Source organism: Corvus brachyrhynchos, unplaced genomic scaffold, assembly GCF_000691975.1.
Source record: "Corvus brachyrhynchos isolate BGI_N302 unplaced genomic scaffold, ASM69197v1 scaffold94, whole genome shotgun sequence".
NCBI classification, from domain to species: Eukaryota; Metazoa; Chordata; class Aves; order Passeriformes; family Corvidae; genus Corvus; species Corvus brachyrhynchos.
In genome coordinates this window covers 8,860,683-8,885,293 of record NW_008238330.1, presented here as the reverse complement: position 1 = coordinate 8,885,293, position 24,611 = coordinate 8,860,683, and the positions used below count along the sequence as shown (strand labels likewise).

The following is a 24,611-nucleotide window of genomic DNA, read 5'->3' as shown; positions in this document are numbered from 1 at the left end:
GAAAGTTCAGGACCTGGTCTAGGTCTTTGCCTGAAGGTCCAAGAAAGGACCAAATGGGTCAGAGTGAAATGGCTAAAACCATAAAACAGGTAATACCTTTCCAAACTCTCCCTCTGCAGGAGGGCCAGAACAGCACAGTAGTCACACACCTCAGCAGCCAGGTTGCTTTTGGCTTCAGTCAGTGAAAGGGCTGGGCAGGCAAAGGTAGGTAAGAATTTGGGAGTTGTGAGCCAAAAGCTTGTTTCAAGCTTTGAACACTTTTGTGGGACTTGGTAGTAATCCTAACAAGAAACCCAACCCCACATGTCTGCTCCTTGTGCGTCTCCACTCAGCCTGGGTGTTACTCAGACCAGAGGTTCTCTCTACATCAGGTGTACCCTCTCCCTGTCATCCTTTGCAAGGAACACCAACAACAACTCTGGCTTTCCATTTCCCCCAACACCTCTGCTCCTGCCTGACACGGAGGGAACACACTTCCCACCTCTGTGGCTGTGGAATGAGACCATTGGTAGAATGAACCTCCAAAGGGAAGGACCTCCTCTGCCCATGAACCACTGAGTCTTGTGATTCCTATAGGCTTTACTGTTTGCTCCTGCTCCTGTGTAAGCACTGACCCCCACTGTCAGTCTCTTCTTTTACAAATAAAATAAAAAGCTAAATTAAAGTTACTTTTGTCCATCTCAGAAACCACCATAGACAGGGAAGAAGTACAGATCTGTGAGACTCAGCAAATAAGGCTAGGCCAAAACACCCCTGGGAGCATAAATATAAACCAGCTTGGGGTGTCACTAAACTAATGGAGAGCATGAAAATAAACTCCCTGGGGATAGAAGATAGAGAGGATATCAGGCTACTGTGTACAAACCAAAACAAACCCAAACCAAAACAACAAAAAAGGTTTATTGCTTTTATATATAGAAGCACCCAGAGGGAGTCCAAAGGTAACAGTTGGAGACTGTTCCAAATACAGCTGAAAACAAATCACAACCATTTTAGCCTCTCAACTGGCAGCCTCTCCACTCTGTCCTGTGCTGTGCAGACAGGTCAGTGTGTGCATCATCTCCCTGTGACCTCCCTATCCTGCTGTGCTGGGGCCTGGGGTCATCCGTGCTGGCAGCAGCCACAAGGCACCCCAGTGCCTGCAGCATCCCTCCAGGAAGGAAAGAAAAACCCAAGATGGTGTGCTGCCAAGAGGTGAAGCCAGCTGCTGATCTCAGAACATGGCTGCTCTCGCCTCAGCCGTGTTAGAAAGCTGGCTCTGAGCCTGGGACAGAGAACACAACACCCAAGACGCTTGCCAACCTGGCAATGGAGAATGTGCCTCAAGAAGCTGTGTTTAGAAAACAGTTTGGGAAGCACTGCAGCTTGTAAAAGAAAATGCAGGAGGGGAAATAAAACCTACAACCCCTGCTGCTTTGCAGAAATGCCCCACAGACAGCTTGGTTTCCCACTGCAGTGTCAGTAACTTCTATCACGCCCATTAACAAGGATCCCAAAAGTGAGGTCTCTGACATTCAATAGCTTAATGCTTCTGTGTTTCTCAGGAGCAGTGAGACCACATCTGGAGTGCCAGGTCTAGTTTGGACTCCCCAGTACAGGAGGGACAAGGACCTAGTGAAGTAGAAGGGATTTGGGGAGCTGTTGTGTGAGAGAGAGCGAGAGCTGAGACTGCCCAGCCTGGAGAAGAGAAAGCTCAGGGGATCTTAGCTTAAATGCTTGATGGGGGAGGATAGTGAAGACAGAGGCATGGGTACAAATTGAAATACAAGAAATTCTGCTTAAAGAGAAGAGCACCCTTTTCTCTGCAAGGGTAGTCAGACCCTGACTACCACAGATTGCTGAGAGAGGCTGTGGAGCCTCTACCCTTGGAGGTACTCAAAACCTGACTGGACATGGCCCTGGCCAATGGGACCTTGCTCTGAGCAGGAGGTGTAATCTGGGGATCTTCAGAGGTCCCGTCAACTTCTGTGCAAACACAGCCACTGAGCAAGGGATCCTACCTACATAACCTACTTCTCTTCTACAGTCACAGGAGAAAAACGCGCACTTCAGGAGCAGACAGATGACCTCAGACACCTGTTGGATGAGCTGTCATGTAAAAGCCTTCCTACAGAAAAAGGTTAGCAAGAAAGCCAATAAAATAATCCCTTGTGGGATGTGATTTCCACACTGTAGTGCTGCCAGAGCTCTAGATCCTAACTAGGTCTTGCTGCTCTGCCAACTATGATCAGAAGACAAGAGCTGAAACTTCATTTAGTTATTCAACCAAAAGGAAACCGGAAACTAACTCCACCAAATCACCAAAAAGCAAATGAAATAATTTTTAAAATATTCTATATTCAATCCAAACACACAATTGAGGAGTGCATAGATGGAAGATATGAATCAGCTCAACCGCAGTGACAGATTTGCTTTACTGTTAGAGCAGATTACAGTCCAAGGGCAGCTTGAATTCCATCCAGATTCATGTGCAATGTGGACATTGCTCTGCCACTGGGAAGGCTTTGATCCAAAGCCCCTGAGTGTCAAGCCATGCTGACATGGGGATCCAAACCCCAGGAGATGGGCAATGGTACAGGTCACACCTGCCCCAGCACCAGCACAGAGGTGCTGCAACACACATTTATTGAGGTAGGCTCCCAGACTTTGTTCTATAATACATCAGAGCAGAAAGCCAAACCCCCAAGAGACCTTAAACCAGTCAAATTTTAGGAAACATTCAAGAAATCGCACTGATTATAAACAGGGTTAAACAATTGGTTCCATTGAACTGTGAGAACTTGGAAGGAGCTGCGTGGGTGGGGTGCTGTTTACCTACAGAGTGACCGACAAGTTTTATACACAGCCTGGAAACAAAACTTGCTTTCAAAAAAGAAGAACAACAATTAGTGTGGTTTGTTCCTAAATTAAAATGTGTGCACCAAAAAATAATGCAAACACAGCAAGTAGTTGAAGTGTATGGCTGGAGAAAGGTAAACAATCCTGAAAGCACAGTACTAGGGAAAAAAACACCTTACAGATAAAATATGGAAAGCTTGAAAGCAGCCAGAAATCATCATTACTGAGAACTTTGCCTTCTTTTAAACATTCATAGGAATTGTTTGCCAGGCCATATGAGTAGCCTATTTTTAAGCCTGCTGAAACTACAGACGTAGGTAGTGTTCACAGCCAGATATAAAACTACCTCATGACTTTGATCAGGTGATCAATGTCCATTAAAAAAGGAGAGCAGACAGCCCTGAAGGCCAAACTGCAGAGAGCAAAGCAAAAACTCAGCCTTTGATTAATGTGCTTATGAGGGAGCTGGGATGACCCTGGAGGTCCCTAGAAAATCTTGGTCTTGAGTCTCAGGAGCTGGCTGCATCAGGTGAGGCAGAGCTCACAGTAGTGACATTGCCATGTGGTCACCATCCTCTTACCTTCCCTGCAGGGCCATCGACACCTTTCCTGCTCTCCTTGCCCTTTCCCAGTGCCCTGAACTCACACTCCTTGGGGATTAAAGTTGATAGCTCCAGAGACAGGGACTTGAAGTTGCATTCAGTTTGGGTAAAAAGTAAGAGAGACGGCTGCAAAGCTCTGGACCTTAAAATCAGGAAATTAAGATATATCAGAATGAGGTGGAATCACCCCAAAAGGAAACACACAGGAAAAATCTCCACCCTCAGAATAAGCCCTAAATTTCAGCTTAATGATTAAAATTAAAATCAATATCTGAGCCTTCAAGAGTGAATGGATGCATTATTCTCATCATCATTTTCTGCTTCAAGGTGGCAGGAAGGGAAATGTCTCTCCTTTGTTTTGCTCCTCAGTGCCAGAAAGCCACCAAGTCGTGACCACTGCACCACCTAAAGCACAGTGCGAATTGGTGGAGATGCTTTTACTACAGTCAGTGTTAGTGAAGCAAGTACAGATTGGAAAAAAGTTTAAAAAGCACCTTGGAAAAAGGTTACTGGTGGAGATATGATTCATTGCACCATCCATGGACCTGGGTTATTGTTCTGCACCCTTCCACCTAATTTGGTGTATAATTAGGTGTTACTTATACAAGAGGTCATTCATGTCAAGAGAAGCAGTACTTTCCAGACTAATTTGAGTTTTTCCAACATATATTAATGCTTTCCCAAGTACCTCTCCAGCTACTTGAGACGTCAATTACTTCAAGTACTGCCACTTCATTCAGTGCTGAAGCAGCTTTGTGGCTGCTCTGTGGCGAAACCTGGGGACCTTGCTGTAGCAAACTTGACCCAGCAGCTTTGCTGCATTCCAGGCAGGTTCAGGTGAAGCTAGAGCAAGAGATATATTGTAGACAGAGGTTTATAACCTAACACTGAGAGAACATTCACCAAAAAAATCAGTTTCTGGAGAACTCTATCTTGAACTTCGCTGGTTGCAAATGTGGTGAGAAAGGCAGACAAAGACAGTAGGAAAAGAAAGGAGGGTAATGACAAACTCCATTTTTCAGTGGTGTTTTGAGCACCTTCATTGATGCATGGTTCAGCCTCTGGAGCCTGAGCTGTCTTAGGTCCAGAAGCGCTACTTTCCCAGACATAAACTGGGCACAGATTCCTTAAACATCGCCCACAAGCTGTATTGGGAAGCGCTCTTACAGAAATTCATAAACTCCTTTCAGCTGAAGCTGTATCTTGTCCTTTAACCTAGATGGGTGACCATAAAAACCCAAGGAGAACATGAGAGAGTTTGACCTGCAGAGCTGACCAGCCAAATATATAAAATGTCAGAATACATAAGTATATATTCAATTGCCCATTTTCCTAAGATGTTTGACTAGCAAGGAAAAATACCATCTTTTGGGATACTAGACATATGCTTGAACCCATATGCCTTGCCAGGCTGGTTTAAGATACTTAGAAATTTGTTCTTCAATAGCCCAAAGAAGAGAAATTAGAGAGGAAGATCTAACTGTGTGCTGCCTTTTTTTTTAATTGGTCTGAAAGATTAACCTATAAAATGTTCACCAAACAATCATACCAGAATATTTTATTAGGCCTTTGGTTACTTTTTAGGGTTTGCCTCTTGTTAAATAAACTCTCATTAACTTAAGGAAACTAAGGGAAAACCTATTAACCGTTTATAAGCTTTCGAATGGGTAAAGCATTCAGCTGTAAAAGGAATTAACAAGTATCTAAACAGGTTTGATTTGGCAGAAAGTAGAACAGTTTTAATTTACTATGCAAGTGTGGAATCTATAAAGATTCAAGCTGTTGAGCTTGCATCTTACTAAAATGATAATTCTTGTACAAAAATATTTATCACAGCATTTTCCTTTAAAGCCCTCATTTCTGAGGAAATCAGGAGCAGGGACATTTTTCCAAGTAGCCTAACACTGATAGTTTCTGCCTCAGGAGAAGCTGCCAGTGGATGTCCAGGTCTTCAAAGTTGAAAGCTTCAGGCTGTCATGCCCCAGAATGCATATGCAGAATTTAGTATGAGCAAAACTCTACTTAGCAGCTTAAACTGTAGAGCAGTAGGGTTTTTTTCCCCTTTGTAGTTAACCCTGTATTACAAAACAAGACCTCTGTGCATTTGTTCCTGGGTTACTTTTTCCAGAAGCCAGCAATTAAATAAAAGTAGCATTTTGAGAGGAAGAACACACCACTAGTTTGCATCTCCTTTATTTTAAAAAACCACACAGCACCTTTTAAATAAAAAGCATTTCTGATGATAAATTTGAAGCAGATGCTAAAACAATTTGGTTCAGGAGTCTGCGGCTCACTCCTGAGACCAAGCGGTGAATCTCATTTAAGGACAGGTTCTTCTGTGCAGAAAACCAGATTTACACATGTAATTAGTAGCTGCTTTTCCACCATTAATCTCATGTATGGAGGGAAGTGTCCATATGGGCTCTGTCTGCCACATTTTAGCCCTTAAGGCAAAGACCAATATGGGATATTTTTCCCATCATGGCAGCTGGCAAAGGTTATATCCCCTTCGGGCAAAACCATGCCCAGGGTTCCTGAGGAACACCCAAGCCTGTCCCCATTTAATTTAAGGAGGTGAAAGGGAAGTGCCCCCTCACCTCTCTCCATATTTACCCAAACCAGCCCACCGAAGGATGCAGCCTCCAAAATAAACGGCAACCAACAATAGCAAACAACAACTAAAATAACAATAAAATTTAAAATAAATAAAATCAATTAAATAAATTAAATATTAAAGGAAACTAAATATTAAATACATGCAATTTCAAATGAAAAATAATTTAATTTTTAAAATTATTAAAAATTAATAAATAAAGGGGAGCACATACTTTACATGAAACATTTAGTCAGTTCTAAATAATACTTTCTCAAATCGAATGATCTCCAGCTAGAAAAAAAAAAAAACCAGTTCTGTTGCAAACATGACAGGATACTGCCAAAACATTTTCCCTCATTTTCTTTTGATAAAGCACTTCACAGAAAGCGAGGTCATTTTTTCTAGCCTCATGTCTAAAAAACGTGCTGTGTGCTGAGAGCACTGCTCTGTTGGAGTATCTTTGACAGGATGCATCATGGCACTCATTCTAGAGCTGTGAGCAACTGCAGCAGTTGTACCAGGATAAATGCACATGTCTGTATACAAAATGCACTCACAAATGAAGTAAGGAACAAAGCAGTCCCTTGGATCTTTGAAGATTCATCTTGCCCAGAAGCATAAAGCCTGGTTTGCGTGCAGGAGTGTAGCAATTCTTTAAGACAAGAAATGGATGCAGCCCAAACCTCAAAAAACACTTATTATGTGTTAAGTGTTGCTAATTGAAACAATTTGCCATGCTTCATTTACATCGAAGAAACTTCTGGCATGTTATTTCAAAGTCCTTATAAAAGGACTGCTCCTTCCTCCAGGCTGGATCAGTTCTCCACGCCACAATTCCTCAGTTTCAAAGAAGATCACTAAGCTGGATGTAGAAAGCCATTTATACTAAAGAAATATATCCTCCACTTTTTTTTTTTTTGTTTCCAGCTTCAAAGTTTTTGGGGAGGCAGACTTGCTCCCACCTTTGTGTATATCACAGTTTGCTGTTAGATGCTGGCTGGTGAAGATGTGCACATGGATGAGTGATATTCGGTATTTTGCTCTCTCCTTGCTCCCCCCAAAACATTCACAGACTTAAATAAATGTATTTGCTGTCACACTCACAGGTATCCCAGGGTAGTTTCTTCAGAGTAACATGATTTTTTTCACTCCCTAGGGTCGAGGGGTTCAAGTCTCACTGTTCATCTGGTGTCAAGAATAAAAATTACGTTCTCAATTCCTACTGGTGCTCTACAGATTATGCTGTAATGCAACAAAATAGTAACTTGGCTTTGGATCTGTCTGGAAATTTAACTAGAGTATTCGCAAACATGCTTAAAAATAAAGAAATTACTGAGTATTTTGATAGCTAAGGATTGTCCAAACCTTACAAATTCAAGCCCAAGAAGCAGGAGGTATCTTTTCAGCTTTGCCGGTTTGGGCAACAAAACCCTGAGCTTCTCTTTGCTTTTCAAAAGCAAATTACATTTGGGCCAGGAGTTCTGCAACTGCTGTCCTCCTATGGACCCCCACCTTTCAATTAATGGCTAATTAGACTTAGAAATTTTCATTTTTAGATAAAACCACTGCCAAGGAATTACTCCAGGATGGCACAATTGTAGTAAAGATACAAATGATAAGCACTTGCATTTACATTTGTATTAAGTGGCAGTTTTGGAGAGGGCCTAGAGACAGGGCAATTCTTGCTGCACTTCCCACGCCTTCCAAGAGGAGATCTCATTAATTAAACCTAGGACCCATCCCCAGCAATTACTGGGATCCTTGGTAGTAAGGGTTGCAAACATAATTTTCTATGTGCATGAAACTTGCCCCAAAATAAATAAATTAATAAATAATAAAAACCAAAAGAGCAATCAGTATGTATTGAGTCCATGAACTTTTATTTGGAACAAAATGGGCTTCACACATTTTCATAAGGGTCACTGCTGGGCGGAAGGACTGTTCATAAAATGTGCTATTGTCCCTGAAAAGAAACTAATTTTGAATTCAATTGTATCTGTCAGTTGGGCATGAATAAATTACAAACATCTTGATCCTACTGAGAAGCCGATGAACTGTTTATTTTTATATGAAATCCAGAAATATTTTACAACCCTTCTCCTCAATGATCTGAACACATCTTTAAAAACAGTCATTAACAGCATATCACTGGCTATGCAAGAATAAGGACATGCACAGATAGCAGTTTATTATCCCAGGAAACCAGGTTCCCTAGAAACCCCTTTCTATCGTCTAGGGTGATGGCATAGCCACCAACAGGCAGACATCAAAATAGTTCAGCCTGAGTTCACACACAGGAGATACATTAGTTAGTCCAGTTGGAAGTAGCATTATAATTTAGTTATTTCTTAAAAAAAAAGAAAAAATTAAGTCACAACTTTCTCTTACTGTAAAGCAAACTGAAATCTGTGCTTGAACTCTTTCTTTAAACATACCAAATAAGCACAGTGAAAGTCAGCCTCAGACTGAAGACATCTGTAAACTAAGGTTTATATTGCCACACGGAAAGCTGAGTTAAAATAGAATACATAAAAGTATCAGTCAACAAGAATCATATTCTCAAGGATCAAGAGGTGAACAAAAGCCCAACCTCCATTATGTTTTCCTCAGTTGGTTAGAAGGAACATAAACTAAAAATTTCATCTAAGGAACTGCAGAAATTGAGCTGGAGGGATGAGAAAGCCTTGAATTTCTTTTACAGACATACTACTTTTCAATAAAACAGAACTGAGGAATGTTGCCCAGACAAATGCACAACTGGACTACGCCGACAGAAAATGGTTTTGGCAATTCAGTTACCTGAGAAAAACTGATACCAGTATTGCAGAAATCTTTTCAAGTTCTCAAATGACATCAAAATGACCCAGTACACTTTGAAATATGTGATCCCAGTGAGTAGCCAGAGGTCGAGGAATACACGTTTCTGTACTGAATGTGATAAAAATGAGCAGGAAGATACCTGGAACAACTAAAAGGCACTTTTAGCTGGCATGTGTTTTGATATATACTACAGCAAACTGTGTCAGGTATGACTTTTTACTGAATCTTCTAGTGGTCCAAGCAGTATTATGGTACACACTGTTAAATACAAACACTTGACCAACTAAATAGTCAGTGAGCAATGCCAGCATATTTAATACAGGAAGAAATCCACATTTTTATGGAATGTAAACAGTAAGGTTTCTAATAAAGACAGTTTCATTTAAAATATTATATGTTTAACATTACTGCATGCAACACTTGTCTAAACGTTTCATGTAACCTCTGTGTATCTCTAGGCAAGAAACAGTCACCATAAGATATTTGGAGATAAATTCTCCAATCATTGAGTCTAGCGCTGCACACAAAATTGCAAACATCCTCAGTAAACTGTACACCTGGACAAGACAGATGTTTGTATATAAAAGGAAACTTCATTCATATAGCCACAAGGATCTGACCCTCGTGTTGTAAAAGGCACAGAAACTGGGGGGCATGCTAACTACAGCACTTAAAATGAGACCTTTTATTCCCCAGATTTCAAGAGATGCCTTTCAGGGGCAGCTAGACAACTGAAGTGTAAGTTCTGCCAGAAGTCAAGAACTGTCCCCACCATCATAACAACATGGTTGCTAAATTCAGACTGATACACAAAAAAAATTTAAAACATCTAGGCTTTTCTTATGGGTTCATTCTTCACATTTAAGAGACACCAACTACTGGAAACAGTTTTTTTTACCCTGTATTTTAAACCTTATGTAACAGGTGAAGTGAAAAGCACTAGTTAACAGCTGAACGACCACATCATTATTTCTTTATTGAATCCTTACTCTCACTTGAACCAAAAGTGCAAGGTATTAGTAAAATGTGAATATCACAGGCACCTGAACAGAAGCACAAATTGGTTTAGACTTTTGAAACTGTTTTTGTAAAAGAGCAAAGAAAATAGTCTTTGGTGCAAGCTCACATGGTGCAATCCAAATAGAACATCAGTCAAAAATTAGAGAAAACCCATAACTTATCTTCTGAAGGAGAAGAGCCCAAGCTCAAGTGATCACACTGATTTACAGGCACGGAGCTCTTCTAGGCAGCATTCTTGGTCTTTCACTACACTCACATAGCCACTGGCATGCTAAATATGATGGGTTTTCAAGCTGCAAGTGATGGAAAGCACAGTGTCCCCACCTTTGGTCAGATATTAGCAGATGGCTGAGCCATGTGCAACCTGGAGCTGCCTTGAGACAGTGATGCAGTCTGCATCTTCTAGGAGTCTCCAACCAACACTCAGACAAATAATGGCTTGTGAGAGGAGGAAATACTGGACAGAATACTCTCCCCACTATCAATGGCCACAGTTTTAAGCTGGTGGTTAGGAATTAACTTTTCCTGATGCCTTTAAAGTAAAAAGCAGAAGCATACCTTTGGCACCTGTTTCACAACCAGTCCTGGAGAGTCCTGACTGGTATTGAGTTTGCTAGGTGTTCACTGTAAAACTGAAAGCTATCAACAGCTGAAGTTAAAAAAAAAAAAAAAAAAAAAAAAAAAAAAAAAAAAAAAAAAAAAAAAAAAACAACAAGACAAAAAACAACTGAAAACACACACACGAAACAAAACAACATAAAAATGTATTTAAAAATAACATTCCTCTTCAGTATGTTTTTCTCCTAGGCCACTGTCCTTACACCTGTGTTTCCACAGGAAACTGCTATACCTGGCATAAAATTACTCCACTAAACCATCCTGTTCCTTATTCTCCAGCAAGGGCACATTTGTATCTCCCTTATCCTTTTCATTGGCATCTCCACTGTCCTTTGATTGCCCTGATTTCTGATGAGCAAATGTGTAAGTGTCTTGGTCTGTGTCCGTCAGGGGTGGAGGCTCCTCCTCGGTGTTAGAAGAGCGTTTAATGTCTTTTCTGAAGGAGAATGGAGGTGGAGAAGGCGGCAAGCTACCAATGGGTCCATCAAAAGGCCGGTACACATCAACTTCTGGAGCGACTGAGCCATTGGACTCCTTCAGCAAGTGTCCATAGACCACAGCATCATCAATAACTGCATAGACATGAGACTCATTGTTTTGCCTCCCTTTCCCAAATAAGCCTTTTTTTCCAGGCATCTGGGTATTCACATTAGCATTGTACACTCCCACCATGGGATTCTGGGTTTTCTTCTTCCTGTTACAGAGTTGAAATTGTTAACAGGTCAAAAACAACACGTCTGGTGTGCTGGAACTCAATAACAACAGCTTCTGTTCACTCATCCCAGCCACACAGTGTCAGGCAGCCTACCTGGATTAAAGGCTTTGCTCACAATTTGGGGAAAAATAACTCTTGAGACTAGACATGCTTTTTCAACAGAGCAGAAAATAACTTCACATTATTTGGTTACCAACTGTTGCTCTGCTGATCCTGAAGTTTGCAAGATTAACTCCAATGGTCTCCCAAGCACTGGGATCCTGGCTGTGCACTGTACCGAGTCCCACAACATCCACTGGCATTAATAAGACCCAGAGACCATTAGATCCTCACAAAAACAAGGCTGAGTGTTACTGAAGACAAGATAGTGGGTCAAAATGAAAGTCAAATGAACTTTTCTCGTTATGCTTTCCTGAGTGACTGTCCCTAAATTGGAAAGAGCAAAGGCTGAACTGAAGACTTTTAAGCCTTTATTTGTAAAGTCTTTCCTGTGTGGCAGGAAAATGTGCCCCTAACTGCACAAGTCACCATATTGCATAAATTCTTTCCAGCTCTACAGCTTCAGGACCCAACCACCTTGGCAGCACTGAGCATACATGTATCAGAGAGCCCAGGCTATCAGTGACTTCCGATTCTGCTTGTATGAGTAAAAACATAATTTTTTATTTTTATGTTTTTATGTTTTGCACATAAGCTTTGCAAAACCCATTTCTCTCCCCAAGGGCTCATCTCAGAGAAAAATGCTCCCACTTGATGTGCGGACTCCAGGAGCTGCTGGAGGCTGTGTGGATGAAAGAATTAGTGTATCTGTGTGAGCTCACAGCTTGTTTGAACAAAGACCTGAGTAGAATGCCACGCACGCACCGGCCACATTCACTGGGATTTCATGTGGCAGGGACTGCTGAGGAGGTCCAACCAACACCTGATTCACAGTACAGCCAAAAGCCTGCACTTAAGGCCAAGGTAAGCACTGCTCTGCAGGTTGAAGTAATGTGACTGCTGTGTTCTTAAAGTCAGTCAGTTTAGAATAAAGAAGCATTCCTGGGGGTCACACTACAGACCTCATACTTTAGACCCTGGTTCAAGGGATCTGTATCAACCTGTGAAACAGAGGGCCCAGCAGTTCTCCCAAAAAGCCTTCTTGAACTGCTAAGTTACACATCCTGAATTATGAACTTACTTCTTCCTAACACAGCACACAGTCAGTCCAATCGCTGTGAGAACTCCAGCGCCGGCCACCACAGCAAGTATGATTCCAAGGTCTGCAAACAGACAAGGAACAAGGACACTGAGCAGAAGAAAGAACACCCAGCTTTCTCCTGAAATCTGTCTGGGTTTGAACCCGTCAAGAGCTTCTAAGCATAGCAGCTGCCTGCAGAGCAGGAGTTCCCAAACCATGCTCGCCACAGGACAAGCCAAGCCATTTCCAAGAGGTTGGAGGCCAAGCAACAGCAAATTCTCACGACTGGCAGTGGAGCATAACCAAATCAACGAACCAACCCACCTCAAAGAATTTGATACAGTTCATGCACTGCTAAACTTACCCACAGCACCTCACAGATCTCTGGCTGAATAGGCAAGGAAGAGATGAAACCACAGAAAGAAACAGAGAAAGACTCAAAAGAAGAAATAGTAACATTTCCACATCTTCCCCTCAAAACCATCCTTTCCTCTGAAATGCACAGGTTGTGTTGACCTGGGGTTATCTAGGAGTCATAAAATTGATTAGGAAAGTCTATGTGTGAGCAAAGAAAAATGCTTCATGCTTTAAAAGAAGTATACATTAAAAAAATGGGGGAAAAAAGATCAAAAAATTAGAAAGTGCAAATGTGAAGCAAATTTACATAAGCAAAGCCTAGCCTAAAAATGCCCCCTCATCTTTTTTTTTAAAAAACTGTTTATGTTTCAAGGAGATGAAAGAGAACAAGAATGCAGAATTTGCTGCTAGCAGTCAGGGCCCAATCTCCATTAAATGGTCAGATCTGTCCTAGGGAGGATTTCTTGCTCATGTGAACAATGAGACTGATTGAACTGCTAACATAAAGTGAGGACTACTTGGATGAATAAGTTTGCATAATCAAATCCCAAGTTGTTCACCAGGTCTGTGACCCTGGAAGGGAAAAACATCACTTGATCTTATTATACATTCTGTCTGTTATCTCCAATTAAAAAATCTAAATTAAAACTTTTTAAAAAATGAAATCTAGTCTTATTACCCCGATCCCTGCAATTGCTTGTGTTACTGAAAGAAAACTCGGAAACACACCTCCCACTCCCAAAAAACCATACCACATTAAAACCCCTCCTTGCTCCCCAGCTCCTAGAAGTACCCAGCTGAAACTCTCAGGAGTTTTTGAGGGACAGACGTTTTCAAAGGCAGGAAACTCACAAACTACCCACATCTAAGGAGGACCACCATCCACTACTGTTACCCCAAGGGCAAGCAAGGATACAAGCAGAACACAAACCACCATGACATTACAGGACTCACCTATCTGCTTGTCAGCAAAAGTCACCCAGAACTGCAAGGTCAGCTGTGTCTTATCCACAGGTTTACAGTTGGAGATGTTCACCCAGAAGTTGTGATGCATATTTCGGGGCTGAGGCAGGAGCTCGTCCTCGCGGCGCACTGTCTCCTCTGCTCCCGGAGTCTCCTCCTTTATGTTGATGTAGGCACGGCCCGTCTCACAGGCAATGCCCATGCGGTCCTTGGAGAAGCCGAGGCGGGCAGTTTGCTTGCTGGGCACAATGATGAACCAGGATATGGAAATGTAAGGAGGTAAACCATAATGCCAGTTGGGAGTCTGCAAGTAAACTTTAGCTTTTGGATTTGGACTCACAGTGAATGTGCACTCATCTGCAGTGAAGGCAAAAAAGACAAGAAAACTTAGTTTTGATAATTATCGTCCTTTTCCACATCAGTGTTATCACAATAAACACAGACATACCTGCAGAATTTCCCACAATCAACAATCCACTACCTGGAATACAAAGCTCCTTCTCTCTTCCCGAAATAAACCACATCACTGGTTCAGATAAAGACTGATTCTAGAGTCTAGTCCTAGAGCCACTGCTATAGAATTGAACTCTTAATTTCTGTTTAACCATATGTGCTTTAATAAGCCTATTGAGAGATCTATCACTGTACAACAAAGTAGTATAAACCCCACTACCTTACCTTTAATATGTGGCACAAAAGACATTTTCAGATCCTGAGGGATAGACTCATTGATGAATCCTTTACCAAATGTTTTTAAGGATATGGTGATATTATTCCTCATCTGAATCTTTTCAATAGAGCCACCAGGACAGAATACACCAACATTGAGCTCAGTCTCTGGGGTGGCACTAACAATGCTGTAACTGTAGCTTGTGTTGCACTTCTGCTCTGGGACATGTTGCCGAAGTTTCAAGGTCGGAGATGTAATTTCTACATTAATCAGATCAGTAGCCAAGAGCTTCCAAATAAACTTATGCAGTTGAATTGGCAATCGGGTAATAGCCTTGGGCACTGAAAGGGAATAGACCTTCCTCTGACACCAACGAATATCCATACAGCCTGCAAAAACAAAAACAAAATCCCAAGGGTTGGGTATTTCTTGCAGAGGAAACACCTGGGCACACACAGAGTACTGTCAGGTTTGCATTACAGACCCAGATAAGCATCTACCTAAGAAAATATCCACTCTTAGTAACCTTTACCCAAACGTGTACTGTTTGTACTTAAAGAGCTTTATTTTACAGGTGCAGGACACCAAAGAAACAAACAGATTCCAAGTCCCTCACTCAAGATATACCTGCTGACTGGGACACTGTTGCAGACTAGTCAAGGTACGGATACTTTAAATCTCTTTTCTATCCTTAGTTGAAAGCATTTGGGAAAGTCCTACATCAAGGGGACACACAAGCAGCACAAGATGCACTCCTGATGGCAACCTTGTTCCTGCATTTTCATGGGCAGATTGATGGCTCTCTGGCTCTGTTTCCATAATCTGCAGTGAGAAGATTCTTAGGTGACTTCTACCTCTCCCCTTCTAGGAACAGCCACGCAGTTTCTGTTCTTAAAGGTAGAATGATGTACTGAACAAGGTCACCTCCAGATTCATTGTACCCATCTCCCAGCTGGCCAACACCTCATTTCCAACATCAATCCATTTAAAGCCAAAGTGAGGGAGAAGATGTGGCTGACCCCTGGGGAAAAACATGCAAAAGCACTCCCTAAGAACCAGCATTAAGGCACTTTTGTAATAATAACCTATGCCTTTTTCAGCCGTGATCCTCAGGCGGGACAGGTCCTTGCACAGAAACGAGATCCTGTAGACAGCACCAGAGACTAAAGTCAAGACACGGTCGCAGGTGCGAGGATCCTTGCAGATCAGGCATACGGGTTCAGACACGAGGGGGATCTGGCTAGGCCACCCTTCCAAGTGTATTGTCACAGTCATGTTCTTCTCCTTGCTCAGGTCGACCAAATGGGTGACATCTGCAATAAAAACACCCCAGAGCAATTACAGGCAAGAAGCACAGTGTGAACCAGAACCTCCTTTGCCTCTTCTCACCCCATTATATGAGCAGCTGTTACAGCAAATATTCGGAACATCTGGAAGGAGAAAATAGAAGGAAAGAGAAAAAAATGCAAGTGTAGTTCATAAAGATTGACTATCACGTGGAAAGATAGATTTTTGGATCCACACAACATCCTGGTGCTGTTAATAAGGCACCTCTCTCTGATGTCAAAGAAAGCAAGGTGGTCTAGTGGAAGGTGTCCCTGCCCATGGCAGGGCAGTTTAGAACTGGATGAACTTTAAGGTTCTTTCCAACCCAAACCATTCAATGATTCTACAAAGGAGAGGGGGGGAAAAAGCAGTGTACCTATATACACACATACACACACATACTCTATTACTACTCTTCATTTTCAGGTTTTAGCTTTAGCTACAGAGTCCTACACAAAGTCCTACACAAAAGGTGAATAAAATAGCTTTCTCCTGTGTGGGAAATCAGACACACAAAAAGGCAAGTGGTCAAATGCAATTATCCAAGCCATTGGCACAACCAAGCGCATAACCTAGGACCCCTACCACAAGGTTATCATTTTTCAGAATGTTTTTTCCTGCAGCAGCTAAACACAGGAAGAGTTAGATCAAGAAGTTATTGTGACTGGAAAGAGCTGTATTTTCTTCTTATTTAATGACAAGCACCACAGACAGCTGTGGAATACCCAAATGTTTGGGAAGCTTTGAGAATACGCAGATACCAATGCATTTTTAATAAGAGCAATGTTGCAGTTGGCAACCTGAGGGCTGAATTTGAATCTTTGATGGAACTTACATAACTACAAAATCAATCATGGCATTCTATAAAATCCCTAGAGAAACCACTGTTGTCCCTCAAATCCAAGTGGTTTATTACTTGCATTTCATTCACAGAATGACAACCTGTTTTTAATTTTTTAGGTGATTATCGTCTTGTCTACCGGCCATAAATATATTAAAATTCTCTCTGCTTTCCAAAGTAGAAGGGAGATAAAGCTGATTAACTGAATATAATGTTTTCATTCTGTCTAGCTTCCAAGATGCAACACACAGTAAATGTAAGCAAACACAACTTTGTTAACAACAATTCTGTGAGGATTTGCTGTTCATAAGTGGAGCCAGGCTAGACAGACAAAGAACAAAGAATTGTAACAGTGAGATGCTACAGATCCTTTTTGGATATGTGACTTCAGGGCACAAGCCATTCAAACCTTATTCTCTCTAAAATTACTTAGAAAGCCTCTAAGTAGCTCCTGACACAGTGGCAGTCAAGTGTGGACTTTCCTGCACCTGCTCTCCTGCAGTGAGTGAACCTTGATTATCAACCTCCACCTTGAACTGAGGTCAGAGCTGCGAAGTCAGAGGCTAAATCACTACCTCCATGGCTCATTACCTAGACAGGCCTTTTATTTCTGTTTTTAGAGAAATGCTCAGGTATTACAAGTCATTGTGCTACACCAATCTGAATTTTGGGCTAGAAAACAAACAAACAAACAAACAATTATTTTCTTAGTGTAGAGAAAGAAATCCAAAGAATGAAGAACATCCAAATATGTAGGGGATATTATTACTGGAATACCTTACTGACAACTTTTGTGTTAATGTGACTTCTTCACATTTGTTCAACCTTCTCTAGGAAGTAAAATAAAACTCCAAGGAAGGAAGAAAGGAAGGAAAGATGCATATTGATGCCATTAGTAATATGGAGACAATTTTACATCTCTCGTTTCACCAGTTAATGCCACAGATCTTGCTACCTACCATGACAGTGGGTTTCACCTTGTTAAGTGCAACTGCTCATGTAGGGAGCAGAAAACTGGGCTCACATTTTAAGAATGATCTTTAAAATGTTGAGTCTTATGTCTGAAAGCAAAACTGTTAAAGGCAGCTTTCAATTACATGATTCAGGTGCTGGAAAGGGAAAGGAGTCTCCATTTATAAGTTACAGTGTAAAAAATACAACAGCACTTAATACTCCATTGCAAATTGCAAATTTCAGCATCGCTGCTTGCCTTGCTGTACTGGTGGCCAGTGGTAGGGCAGTAAAACAGGCCTCAGTGTTGCTTGGCAACCTCCTTAAACTCAGAGAGATACCAAAGACAAAAGAGTATTTCTCTCCCTGGTGGTGCTCAGTCCAGATATCTGTAAGCAAAAGCAACAAAAGGAGCAGGCAGGTACTTACTCTCATCAACCTGTGGGAGCTGAACAACGACTTGGAAAAGCAGGCGAAGGATGCCCGGGTTCTGGGCATCCTGATCACAGCCCTGGAGGGACATGTTGAAACTGCCAGCAATATTGGCAGGCTGGCTGTCACTCAGCTTGAACACCTCCGGGTTGCTGGGGGAGCCCGGGATGTAGTACTCCACCCTCTCCTCCTTCCTTTCGCAGTTGGAGAGGCTGTAGTTGTGGAAGAACACGCTTGCTCTCATGTTGGAAGGAATCACAAACTGCCACGTCATGAGCTCATCTTCTGGAAAGCCCAGCGGGTAGTTAGGGGACATCAGAGTGATCGAAGACTCCCCCTTCAAAGTGGATTCAATAATGCACAACCCTAAAACAGGGAGGGAACCACAACATAACAAACAAGTTCCAATTACTGAAGACACACTGGCATATCCAGCACTCCAGAAGCAGAGAATTTTCATTTTGACAGTGAGATCACCCACTCCAACTACAGGTTAGGTTATTACAAAACACTCAGACTAAAACATATACTTGAGCTGATTCTTTTGTCTTCAATTACAGCAAAGGTAAGGAATACATTAATACTGCATTTTCAGTTTAGCAGGTTAGCCTTTCAAGCACATGGACAGACAAGCCTTTATTATTGGGAAAGGTGAGATCCTAATTCCTGTGCCTGGCTTTGCAAGAGCAAACACTCAACCTGATAACTGCTTCTGCTTCACTGGGTTTTGGGAAACAAAAGAGGCAAGCTTTTATAGCAGCATGTAGCTCTCTTTACAAAAACCTCCTAAGTCTAACAAAAGCACACCAGCAAAGAGCCACAAATAGGCACAATAAAACACAAATGTGAACTGTGCAGGCTGTGTAAGACACTTTATCTTGGGATAACTCTCGGCAGTGTAAAGTTGGGTACATAGAGATTATGGTCCCACTCTAGGGCTCCAGTGATGATGCGTAGCTGTGAGGAGTGCCAGGAATTACAAAACACTCATGTTCCAGTAGCTCAAGCCTGGACCAGGTTACTTTTATAACTGATAGCAACAACACTAGAATTCAAGTACAGAGCAAGATTTGTCATGAGATCACAAAGTAACCCACTGATTGCTGTATAATATTCCAGGTGTTTTAGGAAGATAATTACACAACAGTTTATGTTACTGTGCAGGTTGAAACAGATAAATGTATTTAAGCAGCCTCATGTGCCTCCCATGCACTGCTTCCCTTCTCCCACACTCCTCTCTTGAAGAGAGGCATTGGTTTGAGGCTCCAGAAGTTAAAGAAGCTTTTTTCAAAAATAAACAAGACTACACTACACACTGCAACCAGCAAAAAACTCTCTGGCTCATTCTAATTATATTACCTAGTCTCATCTAGCCAAAAACTCACAAAACCAAGAAAGCAGGTATGTTTAAGTTTTAGGAAGTTTAAAGAGATTTAAAATGATTAATGTGCACCAAAACCAGAGACAGAACAGTTTTCATAATTAACAATCAACCAAACTAAGATATTTTGACTACAGAAGAGCACCATCTAACCAAACTAAAAATCATACAACAGTAGTTCCCAGAAAAGATGAAGTGGAAGGGAGTTAGGGACAGCAGCACCAATTCTGGAAGGGTAACTGTGAAGAAAGGTTGAAGTAAATTTTGCTGCAATCTGCAGGAGGCAGTTTCAGTACTCCGTACTCACGTTTTATGGAAGCCCTGTTGGCTATGTTGAAGCCTGAGGTGGTGAGAAGTGAGTGCCACGGGAGGTGCAGGGACATGACAACTCCTCCCAGCAACTTGACACGAGACACGGAGCCATTCCTGCAGAAGGTGCCAATGTTGACTGTGGCCTTATCAATACAGCTGTTGATGTTGTACCTAATGGAGTCTGGGCATGTCTCTCCTGGTTCAATCTGTCTTAGCCATGGGGTAGAAAATTTTAGCTCAAGTCCAGCTTTTGTACTTGCCTTCACATCCCAGATGTAAGTCCTGTTAAGGCGAGGTAGCCCCAGTGGGTAAAGATGAACATCTCCAAAGGGACATGGACCTGACACACAGTCTAAAGGCAGAGAGAGAAGAGCTGTGATACACTCTGGAAAGCATTCCATTAAATGGGGAGTTTGATACTTCCCCTTCCTTGCTATTATCACAACTTTTATGTTGCACTTAAGTTTTCTTCTATGTGCACTGAAAGACACTCCTGTCACATGGTCACAGCTTGTCTCCAAACAGGACTCCCAGCCCATAGAATAGACAGGATAAACCTGCTTTAGTCAGGCTGACTAACAGAAGGGATTCATTGTCTCTAGTATTCCGCCTTGTTTGCTGAAGAATTTAGAAGGTATTTAGTGAATAGGGTAGAGTCTGAATGGGGAAAAAGGAGAAATGCAGTGCCAAGTGAGCTGGAAATCACAGGTCTAGAGAATCCATTTTATCCCATCTCCCCCAGAGAGTTTCTGGCAAATCATTCATCATTAAATTTCTTACTGCTTGCCATGAACTGTATTTTTGTTCCCTTGGTGCCCAGATGAACAACAAGAACTGCCACTGCAGGATTCTGGGGGGAACCCAAAAAACTTTTATCTGAAAAATCCAAACAATTGATTGACACTCAAAATAAATATACTTCAATCCATATCTAGGCTTCAACTCAAAAGCAGAAATATCACAAGTGTGTCTTGCAAATATATGAGCTATATATGAGTGAGTGTTACTATCTGCATGAATCATATGAATAAAATTCCAAAACATTAAGAGAATTATCCTTGAACATCACCCCAAAAATAATGAAGATGTTACTAAAGACTGAATACTCAATGAAGTTTGAGATCTAGATGACAAGTAGCACGTGTTCATGCCGTTAAAGAGTACATACTCCAAGGATAACATTCAAAGCAGAAGCTTTAGTTACCCTTCTGAGCTTACAGTTTCTTGACTTCAATAATATTCATTAAATATAAAGAAACATGTGCAGGTCTTCGATGTTTCTGTTGTCCTTATAGACACAATCAAGCTGTTCATCAAATACATAATATATTATCATAAGTGTTCAGAGGCTTTTGACAGGAGTAAAAAGATTCTTTGATGGGTTTATAAATTGTGGGAAAACGAAAGGCAGCATGGAACTGATGCAACAAACTGCCATCTAGCTGTTTCCAACACAGTCAAGTCAACACTAATTCTGCCACCTGCAATACAGACTTCTTTAGCTTGCATAGTAGTAGCAGTAATTCAAGGTTTTTTTATCAGTGCTCAGAGATTTCTTCTTACCTAAGATTATGGGAGATACCTTAGTACAGTAGCAGGAAAAAGAGCATGTGGTTTTACTGGAGGAAAATTACCTCTGGGGAAAAATTTAAAAATCTGTATCTTACCAATATTTTTCTGAATTTCCATGATGAAATACTTCTCTGGAGTACTACAGGTGAAGGTAAAAGTCACATTCTCCCCAGACTTTATCTTGAGGTCAGACCTGATGACACTTTTAATGCGAATTCGACAGCTTGGTGAAACACCGGGTCTCAGTTTAATCGTAACTGTGGTGTTGTCCACTTTATGAAGAGAGATCGTAAAGGAAGCTAAGAAAGAAAAAATACGTAGAATAGAGGTGTTTTGTTATTAGCACGTATGAATAACACCGGGCTCTCCACACAGCCCCACAGACGCCACAGTGTCCAAGGGAATATTAGCATCTACATTCTCAGGAGCCCCATGTGTTGTACCAATGGAAAACACCTTCTCTCTTCCAGCACAGACAACATAAAAACACGCTTGCTGCATGTGCCCAGGAGAGGTATACAGGGAATTTGTGCAGAATCAGTTCTGCTCCAGTTTACCCTCACCAGTGTCATTTATTTCACACTTAAAAAGTAGCTCAGCTATTCTTTCAAATTTTTGTTCTCGTGATTTTTCTTTTCAGTCTGTTTTCACACAGCCTGCTTCATTTCTGAAGGCGCCCATCAAGTCATGACTCAATCCAAGAAGTTTATTCAGCAGCCAAAACAAAAAACGAGCTTCAACTTTAAGCACAATGATAACAGGTGAATCTCTGGGTACCACTCAACAATTACTGCAGGCCAGATGAGGTATTCCAGCAATACCAAAAGCACATACCAACAGATATTTTTATGTGCAGTCATGGCCCTCTCTCACCCTCCCCGCCCTTCACAACTCATTCCCTGAAGGTACAGGATGCCTGTGCAGTGCCCCTCACCACCACAGAAGGCATCTGGTGGCCTGAAACAGACTGTGTGTGCTTGGACACCTCCTCTCCATCTCTGACACGACCATCACTGATTCACAGCTTTTGGGAAATACTTCACAGATTTCAACCTATCCTCAAGTACTGCCAGATGCAGGAGCAGCTCTCACAGGAAGTACTGCAGCCACTGAATAAACTGCTAGTTGAATACTCTTTTATTTTATCAAAAAAAAAAAAAAAGAGCTTCATGAAAAAATAGTTTATCAAAAAAATTACTCAAATCTGACTGTCTTCTAAAAATATACACACAATATAAGACACCAGGGAGCACTGACTGGACATCCAACATGACTATTATTAACTTCAGTTGGATGCTTAGCAAATATTGAGCCCAGCCCTAGCCAAAATAAGTCAAGTTTGCAATGAAGTCAACCATACCCCAGCCCCAGGTGAAAATCTGAAGAAGGTCAGTCAGTAAGTTTTCCGCTGCTTGTTTTCACTGTTCTCCCTTCCTTATTTCAGTGTGTGGAAGATAGAATCACAGTGTCTACAGCACTTGTGCTATCAGTGTATACGAAAAAAAATCACACATATAAAAATTCATAAGAGATCTAGAAATAAAGGTACCCCAAGTTCGGTTCAAAAACATTTCTTCCTTGAGTGGAACATCACACAGGGCTGCAAGACAAAGCTCTGCCCGTATGCCAGGCTGGGAATCCTCTTGCTCATTAACCTCAATGAAGGAAGATTTACACTGGCAAACCCAGCAGAGCAGCGCCCTGAGGGAGCCCGTGAAGCCATTCCAGTTACCAGGCAGCATGTCAGGAAGGTGTAGGAAAGCAGCTGGCTCACACACATCCACAGGATGCCCCAGGCTCTGTCCAACTGCTCAGCATCCCTCAAGCACCAGTCTGGTCCATGTCAGCTGCTGCTGATGCAGGGGTGATAAGGATGCTGGTCAGAGCCCAGACATGCAGGGATTCACCTGGTGGGGTTGTGGGGAGCGGGGCTGAACACACCATGGGAACCTTTGATCAGCAGAGCCCTCTAATGGCACACGAGCACACCAGAGACCCTCAACAAAAAAACCCACCCAGCTCAAAACCTCAGTCATCGCAGCTGCTGAAAGCAGCTTATTGCATTAGTGACTCAATTTCACACAAAAACCATCTGTTCTATCGAAGAGAGGTTCCAAAACCTAATTTTTACAGGAATTTCACGGTTTTGCAGGGCCAGACTTTCACTGCAATGCTTTGCAAAAGCCCTGGGGACTGAGCAGTCAGCATGGTCCGTCCCTGCCACTGGAAACGTTACTGTTCCAGGTTTGCCAACACCAGGCATCAAAAATTCAACTGCTAGGGGAAGTAGGGCAGAATAGAGTACTCAAAGACAGAGCCCATCATGTGTTTATCTGAGTTTTGTTGGACTTGAGCTTTTTTGCAGCCTTTCTAGCTTTTCTACACAATCTTGGGGTCAACAGACTTAGCAAGTCCTTGAAACTGCCTTACCTATTTGCCTCCAGGATCAAAGGTTTTAAATGAAAATCTCAAACACCACAAGGCTTGCCAAATTGCAGCACATATTTTTAAACACAACCCTCTAATACCATTAGTGAGTACCGGGTCACTGAGTAACTTTCCTACAGCTTTTCAGTGCTGGGACAGTTCTCTGACCTGAGAGCCTACACTGAATTCTCCTGCCTCTTCCAATGGCTGGCACACTTTACACCTGGGTTTCTGCCTTAGAAATGCTTTTGCAGTGGCTTTTCCCGAGGAAATAAAAAAGATGATGGTGTAGCCTGGGAGCTGCCTGTACAATGACCTTCAAAACACACAGGGGACAATTGCAGGGGCAATGTCCATGGGGTGGGGAAGAGAGTAAAGCCAAGCAAGCAGTCAGTGCTGCTCTTCCTCATTCTTCAGGAGGAAGCAGTCTCCGGAAGAGAAAGTGAAACAACTACTTCCAACCTAGCCCAGAGTTTTATTTCCCATACTACTGGATTCTTTTTGGGTTCTCTTGGGGTCTTTATTTATAACACTAAGTGCACAAAATACCTTTGACCATGATGGTCATCATTTTGCCGATGTTTAAGTCACCCAGCTATGAAGCGTTAACAGCATAAACCAAATAATTAATAACTATGGACAAAAGAGACTTCTTTCTTGCACATGGTAATTGTCATAGTCATCTTGTAAGTTTACAAATATTACTAAAAAGTCTGTTCCTAACTCTCTGGTCAAACACTTATCACTGTTCCTTTCCCCATCCCTGGGACAGCAGAGCCATATGGCAAACCTGGCAGGACAGGGTCCAGGACCACCAACAGCCAGCACTCCTGCACCACATGCTGGCACATGGCTCTAATTTTTAGTCATGAAGATTAAGTTTAAGCATAGTTTTAAGCACATGACTAGTTTTAAATCAAAACGAATACACACCCTGAGCTGAAACCAAGGAACAGAAATTTTCAACATTTTGAAATAAGCAAAGCATTC

General features: G+C 41.9%; 1 protein-coding gene across 1 annotated transcript; it reads right to left on the bottom strand.

The window, feature by feature from the left end:
- Window positions 1-7,895: 7,895 nt before the first annotated feature.
- CDCP1 (CUB domain containing protein 1) lies at window positions 7,896-24,192 on the bottom strand. Its single transcript, XM_008633965.2, has 9 exons — window positions 24,171-24,192; window positions 21,290-21,493; window positions 19,618-19,974; window positions 17,927-18,295; window positions 15,465-15,692; window positions 14,388-14,768; window positions 13,701-14,066; window positions 12,390-12,471; window positions 7,896-11,188 (listed from the first exon to the last, which is right to left on the bottom strand). Exons 1-9 carry the CDS (start codon window positions 24,190-24,192, stop codon window positions 10,738-10,740), a joined length of 2,460 nt encoding a protein of 819 aa, XP_008632187.1. The 3' UTR covers window positions 7,896-10,737.
- Between the last annotated feature and the right edge of the window lie 419 nt (window positions 24,193-24,611).